Source organism: Manihot esculenta, chromosome 13, assembly GCF_001659605.2.
Source record: "Manihot esculenta cultivar AM560-2 chromosome 13, M.esculenta_v8, whole genome shotgun sequence".
Taxonomy (NCBI): domain Eukaryota; kingdom Viridiplantae; phylum Streptophyta; class Magnoliopsida; order Malpighiales; family Euphorbiaceae; genus Manihot; species Manihot esculenta.
In genome coordinates this window covers 35,949,278-35,964,922 of record NC_035173.2, presented here as the reverse complement: position 1 = coordinate 35,964,922, position 15,645 = coordinate 35,949,278, and the positions used below count along the sequence as shown (strand labels likewise).

Below are 15,645 nucleotides of genomic sequence, written 5' to 3'. Positions count from 1 at the left end.
CTGCTCCGCGATCAAGTCATTTTTATCCACGTGTCAAACTTGCACCTGAAAATTTTGCAGCATCTTCCAGAAGCTAAAATAAATCATTTCTCTTGTACACGTGATTTGAGAAAAACTTGCATTTAATCAGTTTATCACGGATTCAAGAAACAAACCAACTCTTTCTGTATCTTGTAATTGTCTCAAAGTGGAAACAATTCATCCCAAATTTCTTATGGCAGTAAAAGAATGTGTGCAATTATAACTTGGGTTTTTTTTTGGAAAAATCAATTAAATTCTTACACATACTCATCTATTTTCTTTTAAAATGATTTTTTTAAAAAAAAAAAATAAATTCTTGCATTCCAAACACAAAGTTGAACAAAAAAAGAAATAAATTGAATTAATTAAATTCTTGTAAATGGTTCCATAAAGGACCACTTGCTCTAGACATACAAGATTTCAGAAATTTTTAGTTGGAATGGTTATCCCTGTGGGAAACCTTTTACCTTCCTTTTTTTTTGGGTGGGTGTAAAAAACAGTATACAAATCCGGGTCTTAGAAAAGCTTTCCATTGTGAAGGAAGAAGCTTAAACCTCATTCCGAAATCTCAATACAAATTTACATACAACTACAAACTGTTAACAAACCTTTTCTTCCTTCCATCATAAATACATAGAAAATTTGCTAAGTCGTCCCCTTCTGCCTATATGCTAGAATCTGCAGCAGCCAGAGAGGGGAAAACTGTAAGTTCAGACAACATGACAAATTATAAAAGTTAAAACACAAATAGTGTGATGAAGTTCAATGTTAATTCTCACCATGTAATCTCTATTGGAAGTGCAATTGGCTCTAAGACATGCCAAAGTTTCCTGCCCTTTCAAAATTTGCAGCTCATCCACTGATATTGGTGGATGCACAGAGGACAGGTTGTCAATAAGGTTGTGCTGCCCTTTAACTAAAAATATTTCAGCTTCTTCAGCTTCCAAAGACTTTTTCTGAGCAATATTCTGCATTTGATAGCACAGAAAAACAAAAATTGAATACTATATCATGATATGCACCCACAACCAAGGGTGCAGAAATAATGGATGGAAGATAAAAGACAGATGCAAAAGAAATTGATGCCTTATATTAATGATCTTAGAAACCCTCGAAGAAAAGGAAAGAAAACTGCAGGCGTCAAATTTAGAAGATCTGAAATGTCCAAGCCATAAATTCATGATTCTGAAGATTTTTATTTTTTATAAAACATGTACCCTTCCTTTGATAGATGCTAGAATCAGACAATTTTAATTGTTGGATCTATGGGCAAACAGCAAATGGCCATCTAATTTGTCATCATATTCCGGTCAAATTTTTTCTGTCCTAAACTATTAATGTCATCGTGATCCACCAATGCGTATCAAAGAATAAACAAAATTGGCCTTATCTACCTTTTGCAGAAAGCAATTGCTCAATTAATTCACCGTCTCCAGTTCAAGAATTATAATTCCAGCATTGTCACAAACAAAAAAGTTATGGAAATGACAATTCAAAATTTCAAACTTTTTATTTGTTTAAAATTACACATTCCAAGAATTAAGGTGGCGTGAAAGAAATCTCACTTCACATAGGTGTTTGACTGACAAACTGGGTTGACAGCAAAGGTAGGGCTGTTTCAAATTCGTGAAACTTTCCTTGTCCATAGAAGTAAGCATTAGGTGAACATCCAACTGCAAACAGTAAATAGCCTTTAACTGGACAAACTATACAATCAGCAAAATGAAACAAAGTGAACAAAAATAGGGAAGGGCTATTATGGCACAAATATACTTTCAATAGGACTGAAGATACAAATACTCAACTGCACCGATTTATTGAATGTATTTATTGATGCAGCAGCAGTTGGCCACTTAACATAGTTATTCCACACGCAGCAGAAAGCTAATTCACATAATCCACACACAATGTTCAAGGAAGAAACACTAGTGGTCGTAGCTAAAATACCTCTTAGCTAAGGAAAGAATCACCGTGTAAATGAGTTTAATCTTACATGAGTTACTATTCCTGTGAAATTCAGGGTATTTTGATAACTTGAGCTAAAGTTCTCTCTACTTCCTGGAGTAACATGATCTATTGCACCATTTTCTTTTGGCCTAAGTTATTCATTTCACATTTTGTATTTATGATTCTTAGGCCCTTGAAATCTTCACATCATAGTTTGATTCACATACAAATGTGCTTAGCATATTATTCCCTGTGTCATGCTTGATGCTTCATTTTCCTTGTTCTCTTCCTCTTTCCCCAAGCTATACTGTGATACCGACTTGGATAGTTGGATTACATCAAGTTTTATTATGTCCTTGCTTTAATCAGGTCGCAGCAAACCAAAAACCCAACTGCCAACATATTGCCATACCAAGATTAATCACAGAAATTTCAAATCTTTACTCCCTGCTGCCAGAAAACTCTAGCAACCATTACCAGATCCTTCAAATCCAACCTGCCTTCTGCCATAATATCTCAGACAGTTCAGCCACTATTCAAGCTACAAACCCTGGGTCTTGCTATAGAGAGTCCAAATCCTAAAACGCCAAATTTTAAAGCTCTATGCTATTGCTACCATAATATAACAAGTAAACAGACAAATCATTAATAGGTAAACGAACCACAGCTCAAAGCACCGTTGCATCCTGACATACCTCATCATTTTTTTCCTCTAAGCTCCTGAGATATTCTACCAGCTTGGATATGCGAGTGCTTCTGGCAGTCTTGTTGTTGCAACCGCTAGCATTACCATGCCGTGTATGACTTCGAGTACCACCCCTGCCCCAGGCAAGCATTTCTGTATTCCAAACAAGGCCAGGAGATATTCCTCTATTCTCTCTGGTGGCTTCTAAATCATTTTCAATGCATCCGCCCTCTGGATTTGAAGCTGATGAAGAAGGTTGAGAAGGCCTAATTCCTGGCCGTCTCTTGCGCCTGCGCTGCCTTACTTCTGTGGAGCGTTCATCGGTAGAAGATGAATCCTTACCTCCATTATCATCATTTTCATAATCGATGTCTTCGGATCCTTGGAATTCAGTGCCTCGGCTGTTCCGCCGCCTCCTTGAGGGGACTGTCCGATGATTGCGCTGTGACCTTTCCATGAATGGACCAGTTGTTTCTTTACCCATTGTGCGTCTCCTAACTAGTGCTTCAGATTGTCGTTGAAATATTTGAGCAATTGAAGCTTGGATCTGTTCAATGAAGCATTCAAACAACACCAAAATAAAAAGCTGAGTTCAAATAGTTCCCTATCTGGAAACAGCAGCTTGGCTTTTAGATTTTCAGTCTATACATTATCCGATAAACCAAAACCTCATAACTAGAGGGGACAAACTAAGCAGCTCAACAGTGTCCATTTCAGAGAATCAGAACTCTTTCGAATTAAAGGAGCAAAAAGTCAACATTATAGCACTGAGAAATTTTCAGAACCATGAACTTCAAAGGTCAAGGTTCAAATAAAAACATCAAGTCTGTTATCTCCAACAATTGTTTGCTTGAATTTTTAAAACTTGCATGAATGCAGCAGCGCAATAAAACAGATGCACACACCTGCTTGTTTCGTATCCTTTCCTCCTCATGAAAAGCCAATTCCTGGACCAAACACTCACTCACGGCAGTTTGATTTGAAAAAGTACTATAGAAAACATTAAAAAAAGAAATAGACAAGACAAATATCTTATACCTCCTCCTCATACTTGTCAATGTCTGGATATAAAGCAGCAATTAAAGCATCATAATTTGGATCATCTCTCAAATAACGCCGACTTGCACAGTGTGTGCGGCAAGCTGGGCACTCATTATTCCTGCAATAAAATCCAAATTCAAGTAATAAATTTGGATGGCTACACATTCATTGGAAACATCACAAGATTTCCCTAATCAGGATGCCAGTGTTGCAGAAAACGAATAAAGAAATGATTCAGTTTTTGTGCTACATACCCAAGTCGCATTGATTTGTCAATGCATTCTCTGCAAAAGCGGTGCAGACATTCCATCACAGTTCGTGTTTTCTTTATGATACCTATAAAAGCATAATTCATGATTAAGATTTAATTAATTAAAATTTAGCCTACCAGACAAAAACATGGTAAGCAACAACTACATGCAGTTCCACCTTAATCAAAATCCAAAACAAGATAGTGAACCAAAATACAACATAGATCACATTTGCCATAAAGTATAGCAACAATCCCAAGGCGTTGATCTTTAAATTTGGTGCAGATAACCGAAAACAAATTCCACTATTCATAATGAATGTTAACTTTTACTTGTTTAATCACAGTGAATTTCCTGAATAGAACCATTACAATGGGATTAGTATCAGCTTATGATCACACTTGTGATTTTCCCATAATGAATTAGGAAATAACTAATGTATATTTGTATTAAAGTTTTGAAGTGCTACAACAACTCTAGCATGTAAATATAATAACAGTATAATTCTATGGCACCAAAATTACTCTGTATTGACTGCAATAGCATGCCAGTTGAAACACCGAGTAGATGGGAGTGTTGAGACACGGAGCTTTGAAAACCATGTGAAAAGCGTATTTTCCCATAATGAATTAGGGTTGTTGAATCCCACATCGATTATGAAAAGAGGTAATTTGCCCCCTTATATGGCCATAGGCACTCCTCCCCTTGAGCTAGATTTTGGGGTGAGTTAGGCCTAACTCAAATTAACATGGTATCAGAGCGCCTCATCCGATATTGGACCTCCCATAAATATGTCACACACCAGTAAAATTCTGGGCGTAAGGGAGTGTGTTGAATCCCACATCGGTTGTGAAAAGGAATAATGTGCCCCTTATACGAGCCACAGGCAATCCTCCTTGAGCTAGTTTTTGGGATGAGTTAGCCCTGGCCCAAATTTAACAAGGGTCATCATTAGTTCATTACCCATAGTATGTTAAACATACTACAATGGTAGAGTTAAGAACAGGATAGAAAAGAATGTAAAGATTCAAGAGTAAGGAGGAGGAGGATGCAGGGGACACAAATGGAGAAAATTTTCTTCAATACTCAATTTCAACAAGGACAGTTCATTTGATAGAGAAATCCTAGCCCACAGCCACAGCTGTACTAAAACAGAATACAAAACTCATCATATCCCTCTCTCCCACTTTCTTGGTTATTTATACACACATCAATCACTGCCTCATCATTTCTGCACTGAGATTCCCTCTAACTTTTGTCACTCTCTCCTGGTGGTCCTTCTCTTGTGAAATATTCCTCTCAGTCTTTTCCTATAATATACCCTTAAAGTTCCCATTTCCCTACTTATTCCCTCATCTTCTGATTTACTGCTATCAATGCCTTTCCCTATGAGATCAGCCTTGTCCACAAGGCTGGAAGTGGGAAATTGATTACAAAATTCATAATAATTCATCCAAGTTGCCTCATCCACTATTTTTCCCTTCTATTTAACCAGCACCTGTGAAACTTTGTTGCCATCAATTAAAACCTCTTGGATTTTCAAGATCTCCTCGGGTTCAAGAAGTTCATCCTGGACAGCCATTTCTTTTGGTAATTTAGAAATCACCTCATGTTCGCCAATTACCTTCTTAAGTTGAGACAAATGGAAAACTGATACAGTAGAGAGCTGTAACTTGTAAGCAACACTACTAATTTCTGCAATACTCTGAAAGGACCGAAGCATCGAGACGACAATTTAGGATTTATGACCTGTCGAAGGGAAGTTTATCGATGAGGACAAAATTTGAGAAAGACCGAGTCCCCAGCCTTATACAGAACATCTCTTCTACGTTTGTTTGCTGCTTTGGTCATCCTTTGTTGCGCCTTATGAAGATTGAAAGTCAGCTGTCTCAATAATTCATCTCTAGTGGCTAGCTCTTGGGTCACAGCTTCTGATTTAATCTCGCCTGGAAGGAATTGCTGTATTGAAGGTGGTGATCGACCATAAATAGCTTCGAATGGGGTCATGCCCACTGCTGTGTGAAAACTGAAGTTATACCAATATTCGGCCTAAACCAACCATTTGCTCCAGTATATTGGCTGTTCTGTAGTGAAACAACAGAGATAAGTTTTAAGACTTCTGTTCAGCACCTTCGTTTGACCGTGCTCATCTTCAGCTGAGTCCCTTAAAGGCAAAACAATTCAGTCCAAAAAATAGCTGAGAAAAATGGTATCTCGATTACTTGACAATTGATTTTGGCATTCCATGAAGCCTTATGATTTCTTTAGCAAATAACTCAGCCACCGCCTTAGCTGTATACAGATGTCTCAGCCTTAAAAAATGGGCATACTTAGTAAACCGATCAATAACAACTAGTATGGCATCATTCCCTTGAGAACGGGGTAATCCTGTTATAAAATCAAGAGATATCTTCCCATGCCCTAGTTGGAATCGGTAATGGTTGAAGAAGACTTGCTGGAGAAACAGCCTCATATTTTTGTGTCTGACACACCAAACATTCTGCCACAAACTTCTGGATCTGCTTCATCATTCCAGGCCAGTATGAATTTGAGGAGATGCGCTTGTAAGTGCAGAAGGCTCTTGAGTGTCCACCAATTGGAGAGGCATGATATTCTTCTATCAGCTTAGGAATCCACCTTGATGAAGATGGAATAACTAATCTGCTTTTGTAGAACAGACGGTCTTGGATCATTGTATAGTGTTTAAGGGAGGATGGATTCTTGTTGAGGTTTTGGATAATCTGCTGAGGTTTTGGATCTTGTTGAACCTCAACATGAATCTGACCCCAATCTATTCACTGTGGAAAGGAAACCACCAGTAACTCGAGATCCTCATCTCTCTTTGATAATGTGTCTGCAGCTGAATTAGTGACACCGGCTTATAAGAGATTGTAAAGTCATACCTCAATAGTTTTGTACTCCATTGCTGCTGTGTTGTGCTGTGCTGGTGTGGAAATTTGTTGTTCTAACAAGTGTTTCAAACTGTGATGATCTGTATGAACCATAAATTTGCTTCTCAACAGATATGGTTGCCAATGTTGGACTACTAAAACCAAGGACATCCTTTCCCTCTCATAAGTAGACTTGGAGAGGGTCCTGGTAGATAAAACTTTGCTGAAATAAGCAATTGGCCTACTCTTGCATCAATATTGCTCCAACATCTAAACCAGAAGCATCGCATTCTAAAACGAAAGGCTTTGAAAAATCGAGTGCTGCAAGAACTGGAGAAGAAACTAAGGCTTGTTTCAATTGAACAAAGGCAGCTTGAGCTTCGCCATCCCTCACAAACTTAAACTGAGATTCTTTCTTGAGTAGTTGTGTCAAAAGCTGCATTATCATACTGTAGCCTTTGATGAACCGTCTATAATATTCAGTTAGCCCGAGAAACGCACAAACTGCGCCTACAGACTTGGCTTGAGACCAATTTAACACACTGGAGACCTTTGCTGGATCCATGGCACCCCCTTGCACCAAAATCATATGCCCAGGATATTCTATCATAGTGTGCCTAAATGAGCTCTTCTTTCTCTTAACATGAAATTGATTATTGGACAACAGTTGTAAAACTGTATTGATATGCTGCAATTGTTCCTCCCATGTACCACTGTAAACCAGGATGTCGTCAAAGAAACCAAGATAAATTTCCGCAAATATTTTCTAAATAGATCATTCATTGTAGACTGGAAGATGGCTAGTGCATTCGTTAACCCAAAAGGCATCACTATAGGCTCATAGTGACCAAAGTGGGTGCGGAACACCGTCTTCAAAATGTCTGGTTCTATCACCTGATCTGATGATATCATGACTTCAAATCCAATTTAGAAAAATATCGAGCTTCATGTAATTCATCTAATAATTCAATTATAATTTGTTGACCAGCATTGAAGGTTCCTAATTAGGAGGATTCAAATCTTTGGGATCCTAATTAGGCTTGTTAAGGGATTTTATTCTTATTGTAAATATTCCTAATTTAGGTTGACTCTTTGTGTATAATTACTCAAACCTTGTAAAGATCAATTCAATTGGAATAGAATAAAAATTCCTCCTGAAATTCTTCATGATATCGGAGCTTTTTTTTCTGATTTTAGGGTTTAAATTCAATTTTTCTCTTAGGATTTCTAAAACCCTAGATCTATCTTTTTGGTACTACCCTATCTAGGAACCCTTTTTTTTCTCTCACCGCCGCCACCAACCGAGTCATCAGACCGTTGCCGGCTAGCCGTCCAGTTCTAACGTCGGAAAGCCACGCGCGTGAGGCTCACGCGCCCTCACAAGATTCTGCATCTTTCCCACACGCGGTGCGTGTGACATTTTCCGGTGGTCTTTTTTGAGAGTGATCCTTTCCGGCGGACTCGCCTTCAAGTCGCGCTTCCGATCTAATGGACCCATGCCTTTTTTGCTGACGAACAGTTTCTTTCTTCAGTAATAATAATTTTCCACTGCTTTTAACAGTAAAAATTTAGTTTTTTCTTGAAATGACAATGACTTGTGTGGGTAATGTAAGGACTTCTGATAATACTTTTGTTTCGTCTCTTGATTTTGCTCCATGGATTATTAATTATGGTGCAAATAGACATATGACAAGCTCCTCTGCAGGCTTCCTTAATTATCTTCTATGTCTACAAAAAGACACTATCAAAATTGCAAATGGTTCTTCCACTCCTATATTTAGAACCGGTTCTATTATTTATACTCCAAATATCAAGCTATCCTTTGTTCTTCATGTTCCTTGTTTCCCTCTTAAACTTTTATCTGTTATTGCTCTTACCAAATCACTTAACTGTAAAACTAAATTTATATGTTAGAAGGAAATCTGAGTTTGAATTCACCTCGGGCTCTTTTTGGAAGAAATTAAGCATATAGTGGCATCGACGGTCGGGACACCCATCTTTCTTTGTTTTAGAAAAACTTTATCCTGATTTATTTTCCAAGGCTCAATGTGGTTCTTTAGTTTGTGATACTTGTGAGTATGTTAAGCATACAAGAACCTCTTATCCCTCCAGTAACAATAGGAGTACGATCCCTTTTGTGACCATCCATTCTGATGTTTAGGGACTTACTCAAACGGTCTCACTATCTGGTAATCGTTGGTTTGTTACTTTTATTGATTGTTCTACTCGCATGACTTGGGTTTATTTGATAAAGGCAAAGAGTAATGTGATTTCTTGCTTTCAATCTTTTCACAAGATGATTTGTACTCAATTTGATGCTGAGATAAATGTTTTGAGAACTGATAATGGTACAAAGTACATGGATGGTTGTTTTTCTGCTTATCTGGAGTCTAATGAGATACTGCATCAAACTAGTTGTCCTTACACTAGTGTCCAAAATGGTGTTGCTGAAAGAAAAAATAGACACATGTTGGAAGTAGCCCGATCTCTCCTTTTCGCTATGAACCTTTCAAAAACCATTGGAGATATGCAGTCTTAACCGCAGTTTATCTCATTAATAAAATGCCTCTTAAATCTCTTGCCTTTAAAAGCCCTTTAGAGGTGCTACAAGGGAAAAATGCTTATTTTGTTCCATTAAAGGTGTTTGGATGTACATGTTTTGTTCATACTAGGACAGGTGGGAAGCTCGATTCAAGGGCCATTAAATGTATGTTTGTTGAGTACTCTCCTACACAGAAGGGTTACAAGTGTTACCACCCTCCATCTAGAGAGACTGAACCTTACTTCAGTAGTTCACATCACCTCTTCAGGGGGAGGACAATGAGAGAGAAGAGATGATTCCTAGTCCTATAACTCTAGAACGTTTTACTCTAAAGGAGACTACTATACAGGGGGAGACTATTGATGATCAAGAGACTATCATATAGGGGGAGATTATTGGTGACCAAATCAGGCATTTGGATAAATCAGGTTTAAGGAGATACTCAAGAAGAGACAAGACAAAAGCAGAAAAAGTCATTGTGAAGCTTACTCAGTGTCATGAATCTTCCTCTTCTCCATTTGGTGAGTCATCCCTAAACCTTGAGCCTTTTGATGATCTAAATAAACCAATTACTCAAAGAAAAGGAGTTAGATCTTGCACAAAGCACTCTATTTCTAACTTTCTCTCTTATAATTCTTTGTCTCCATCCTATAGAGCCTTGGCCTTGTCTATTTCCTCTGGGTCTATTCCACAGATTTGGAAGAAAGCTCTTGAAGACCCTGAATTGAAGGGAGCAATAATTGAAGAGATAAAAGCACTAGCCAAAAATAAAACCTGGGAACTTGTCACTCTCCCACGTAGGAAGAAACTTGTTGGCTGCAAATGGGGTGTTCATGGTGAAACACAATGCAGATTGGTCAATTGAAAGATTTAAGAGTAGACTAGTGGCCAAGAGATACACTCAAACCTATGGAGTGGATTACTAGGAGACAGTTGCTCCTATTGCCAAAATGAACTCAATCATAGTTTTGTTAACTTGCGTTGTCAACCTTGACTAGGATCTACAACAATTTGACGTGAAAAATGTATTTCTCCATGAAGACTTAGAGGAGCAAGTGTATATGGAAATCCCTCCTGGATTTGCTGATGAAAAAACACAAGGAAAGGTATGCAGACTAAAGAAGGCTTTGTATGGGTTGAAGCAGTCACCCAGAGCTTGGTTTGATCGATTCAATAGAACTATGATTTCTTTTGGCTATCAATAGAGCAATGCTGACCATACCCTATTTACCAGACATCACAAGGGTAAAATTATTCTTCTTATAGTCTATGCTGATTACATAGTAATGACAGGGGATGACTTAGTTGAAAAAACTTTTGGTTTAGAAGTTCGAAATTAAAGATATAGGAAAATTGCAATATTTCCTGGAAATTGAGGTTGCCAGGTCAAAGAAGGGAATCTTTATTTCTCAGAGAAAATACATTCTAGATCTTTTAGAAAAAACTGGTATGTTAGGTTGCAAACTAGCAGAAACTCCCATTGAGAGCAATCACGAGCTACAAGCAGGGATTGGTGAATTAATGAATATGGGCAGATATCAGAGGTTGGTAGGCAGACTGATTTATCTTTCGCATACTCGACCAAACATAGTATATGCAGTCAGCTTAGTCAGTCAGTTTATGCATGATCCTCGTGAGTCTCACATGCAAGTTGTTTTTCCCATTATGCAATACTTGAAGTATGCTCCTAGAAAAGGTCTCCTATTCTCTAAACACAGTCATCTTTGCATACATTCATTCACAGATGCATATTGAGCTGAATCCCTTGATAATAGAAGGTCGACTAGTGGGTATTGTACACTTGTGGGGGGGGAGGGGGAACCTTATCACTAGGAGAAGCAAAAAGCGAAGTGTTGGTGTCCCCTTTTTATCAGCCTCTCGATCTCAGCAATCAGCTGGTAGCAGTTGGTGTCATGGCTGTGTGTACGATGATACTGACAATATTTTTCAGGATCTCGCTGGTTTGCTTCAGCTTTCATAGGTCTGGGCCATTGAAGGAACTCCTTGTCCTGTACTGCCATGAGCACCTTGGCTCTGGAGGCGTTGAGCGAGGTCAGACTCTATGGAATCCACGGAGGGAGCGATTTCCCCTTGGAGGGTGGGGTCTTTGGTCTCTTCGCTCCCAGGGCTGTCTGTAGGTTTCAAGCCTTTTGCCTTGCTTCTTCTCCTGCCTCTCTGACCTCTTTTCTTCGGGGGCTTTTCCTCTGTCTTCTGCCCCTTTGGCAAACCTGCTCGTCATTAAGGCATCATCTTGCCTTATGTATTTCTCCGCCCTCTTCATGAGCTCTGCCAGTGAGGTCGGGGGTTTCCTGCTCAACGAGCCAAAGAACTCGGGCGAGGTCGTCCCTTTCTGCATGGCCTCTACCGCCCGACTCTCATCCAGCTCGGGGATCTGTAGGGCCTCTGTGTTGAAACGAGCCACGTACCCCCTCAGCGATTCATCCTTCCTCTGCTTGACCGTCTCCAAGTAACTGGTCTTTCTCTCTGCTGGAACTCCGGCTATGAACCGGCTGATGAAGGCGTTGGCCAGATCCCCGAAACTCCTGGTGCTCCCCGCCTCCAGGCTGTTAAACCACGCTCGCGCTGGTCCTGTCAGAGTTGTAGGGAATACCTTGCACATCAAGGCATCCGACAGAGTCTGCAACTCCATAAAAGTTTTGTAGTTGAGAACATGCTCCCTCGGGTTGCCAGCCCCGTCATATGCTGCCATAGGAGGCATCATAAACTTCTTGGGGACGATCTCCTGCTGCACCCACTTCGAGAAGGGTGAAGAGGTGGGCAAGAGAGTTTGATTCTGATCCTTCGTTCTCAACTCGGCCAAGAGCTGCTCTCTCATCTTTTGCAGCTTTTGGTCTACACTTTCCTCCTCCTACCTGGGTTTCTTCTCCCGGCGGTACTCATCTTCCTCCGCTTCGCTTCTCGTCCACTTGGTTGTTCCGACAGAATAACTGTCGGCCTCGTCATTCTCAATCAACTCCCTCACCCTCCTTCCGTGAACCCTTGCTTCTGGCTCTACTTCTCCACCAGCTCTCCTGCTCCTCTCTCCTGTTTCTCGGCTCGTTGTTTGAGGAGGATTGAGGGTAGGTTGGCGAGGTTCATTGGTTTTGGGTTCTTCTACCACTGGCAACACATTCACCGGGGTGTTAAGGCCCCTTTGTTGCATCATCTGCCCCAACCAGTGAGCGGTATTTTGTAGTTGGAGGGCCATGGTTTGAAGGTCTTAGTTGGATAGAGCACCTCCAGGCACGTTCCCTGCCAAGCTTGGCGAGGGGTTGAAGGGAATTGGTGTTTGGTTGTTTGGGGTCGTGGGACTGGAAAAAGAGAACTGTTGTCCCTCCTGAGCGGAGCTCAGGTCATTAGGGGTGTTGACAAGATTGTTTTCGTTGTGGTTAGTCATCATGGATCGCAGTGGATATTGTAAGAGTGGAACTCCGGCGATGAAAATATCTCCTTCGTTTTGCCACAGACAGCGCCAATTGATGATCTGAGATCCAGAAAAAATAGAGTTTTACAAGGGTTTTGTAAACTTAGAAAAAACTTAGCCCTAGAGGAGAGTGTTTCCTTCCTTTTATCCTCTTTCTTCTCCCTCACGCGATATGGCCTTTCTGCTATAGGACCACCTACCCCTTGGTGTAGGTTCGTACATACGGATAACCTCAGGACCCTCCCTGTGTCAGGCAAGCATTTAATTCCCTTCGGCGCGCGAGTGGACAAGGCTATGAAATGATTGGACCCGCAGTTGTTTCTTCTTGTGACCGGGTTTGAGGGAAAAGGACCGGAACCTAGGAAAGGGCTTGCTTTAAGACTGAAATGGGCCGGGCCGGTCCGATTGAGTGACTTAAATAGGAGTCCGATCAGGAGGATGAATGGGTTGGGTCTGACTTATTCGGGGGCTTAGGAGCCTCCTGATTGTGAGCTGCTACTATCGGCCCGGCCTCGTAATGGGATGGAGCGATCATCAATATGCTTTCAGAAAAAATACAAAAAGATAAAATAGTTCTAAAAAAAATGTAGTGTACAGTCCATATTATATCATTAGAGTCCATATCTTAACACTTACATACACGGATGCAAAATCTTGAAAGACTACGCCTTCATTATTGGATACATCATGATACAAAAACTTGCTTATTATAATGGAAGACCTAAGACATATGTAGCATAGGGATTCTCCAACTAAGTAGGAATATATAAAATTACCTGCAGAGCAATATATTTAGGAAAAGTTATCCTACACGAATAACATTCCACAATATTCCTTAATCGGAGCTTGGAATCTCATCAATTCCAAGGTAAGAATGTTGCAGCATGTAAAATCAATCTACAGAATCTTAGTTTTTATACATTATTCAAAAGTTTTTTTCTACTCATACCATTACTCTGATGCTTAAAGGCGGAAAGGAGTACCAGATCAAAGGTTGTGCTGGTGACGGGGGTTTTGCTAAAGTATTTAGAGCATCTGTCAATAGATTATAATCCTGATGATATTGTTGCTCTAAAGGTAGTTATTATCGGCTCTTCATTATAGATTTTTATTTGCGTTTTGGATTGTATAACTATATCAGATGTCTTGCAGATACAAAAGCCTGCTTTTCCTTGGGAATTTTACATGTATCGTCAACTTGATCAGCGGATCTCAACCAAGCAAGTAATGCGTTCTTGACATTTTCATTATTTTCAGCATCTGTTGGTTAAAGAAGGTTATTGTTCTTGACATTGCAATTCTATCAGAGGTCAAGCTTTGGTGTTGCTCATGGAATGGATGTCCATTCTGACTATAGCTTACTTGTGTGCGACTACCTATGCCATGGGACACTTCACGTAAGTTTACTTCATTATGTATCTGCTCCTTTATTCTTATTAGGCAAGTCACACTAGTGGAAGTTCTCGTGTTCAATCTTGTGCAGGATGTCATAAATTCTTATGTTATTGTTGGTAAGTCCATGGAAGAGGTTTTATGCATATATTACACCACAGAAATGCTATACATGCTGGAAACTTTACATGATGTTGGGATTATTCATGGTGATTTCAAGCCTGATGATCTGCTTGTTCGCTATTCCAGGTGAAATTTGTTTTTTATATAATGGATTGTGACAATGTATTGCAAATTGTTGAAAACTTGAGTTTTCTAGACATTATTGTAACACAAAAAATGGGACGCTTGCATCTACATCCGGAGCATCATAGGATAGAAAGGGTAATTTTTGGCTGCAGTGAAACTATTAAGACAGAAGTGTAATTCACTGTTTTTCAAACTGTTATGGAAAAGTCCTGGGAATTTGAAATTATAACATGCAAAACTATATTTTATCTCACTAATCTTAAATGAAAATTTTCAATATTTTGTTGATATCATCACTGTTTGTCTCTTAGATATGACTTAAAGACACTAATGGATGATTTTCTGATTCATGTAAGACTATGTTTTGTAGTTCTCTAAGGGTGTTTCCTTTCAATGATGATTTAATCTATATAGAATTATACATGCATCATCCCTTGTTTTTAAATGGAGTGCTTTCATGTGCGGCATATTGTGGTGTTTGAAAATAAAAATTGGAATTTCAGCAGGGATGACCTTTCTGAAGATGGGTTTGAAGACCGAACTGGCTCTTGGGGCGATCAGGTTTAATTTTGTTATCAGAGATTACTTTTAGTTGAGTAGGTTACAATTGTGCTTAGAGTTTTTCTTTGTAGGGCTTGTGCCTTGTCGACTGGGGTAAGGGAATAGACCTGCATCTCTTTCCTGATGACACAGAATTCGAGGGAGATTGCCGGACTTCTGGCTTTCGCTGCATCCAAATGCAAGAAAATAAGCCGTGGAGATTTCAGGCCAGTATTCTGTTAATAAGCATTCAAATGCAGTTGCCATTTTTGTTAGACTGACACTTGTGAGATTTCCTCATTATTCACTCTTAGGTGGACACATATGGCCTCTGTGTCATTGTTCATTTGATGCTGCATAATTCTTATATGGAGATTGAGAAGAAAGCAACATCTGATGGTGGCTACATTTATCTTCCAAAAAAACCTTTTAAACGGTACTCTTACAACTGTATATATGCAGGCATTTCTGTTAGAATTGAGAGTTTTCTCGGTAAAGGTTCCAGAATATTTAGTAAATTAATTAAGTATGGCTGTAGTTAATTCTAAAGAACTTTAACAGTATCTTATCAAGTCACTCTTTTGTTGACAAATGTAAAAACTATAATTTTGCTACTTAAAATTTTCTGTAACCTTTGTAATATCTCTGTAAATATATATATA

At 39.4% G+C, this 15,645-nt stretch overlaps 1 protein-coding gene and 1 pseudogene across 1 annotated transcript; one reads left to right on the top strand and one right to left on the bottom strand.

The window, feature by feature from the left end:
* Positions 1-15,525, top strand: part of LOC122721526 — a 31,007-nt pseudogene extending 15,482 nt beyond the window's left edge.
* On the bottom strand, positions 357-4,523 carry LOC122721600 (putative E3 ubiquitin-protein ligase RING1a). The gene is made up of 8 exons (XM_043949811.1): positions 4,470-4,523; positions 3,949-4,030; positions 3,692-3,812; positions 3,559-3,600; positions 2,664-3,200; positions 1,587-1,694; positions 801-989; positions 357-699 (listed from the first exon to the last, which is right to left on the bottom strand). The coding sequence occupies exons 1-8, from the start codon at positions 4,489-4,491 to the stop codon at positions 667-669; spliced, it is 1,134 nt and encodes a 377-aa protein (XP_043805746.1). The 5' UTR covers positions 4,492-4,523; the 3' UTR covers positions 357-666.
* Positions 15,526-15,645: the final 120 nt, after the last annotated feature.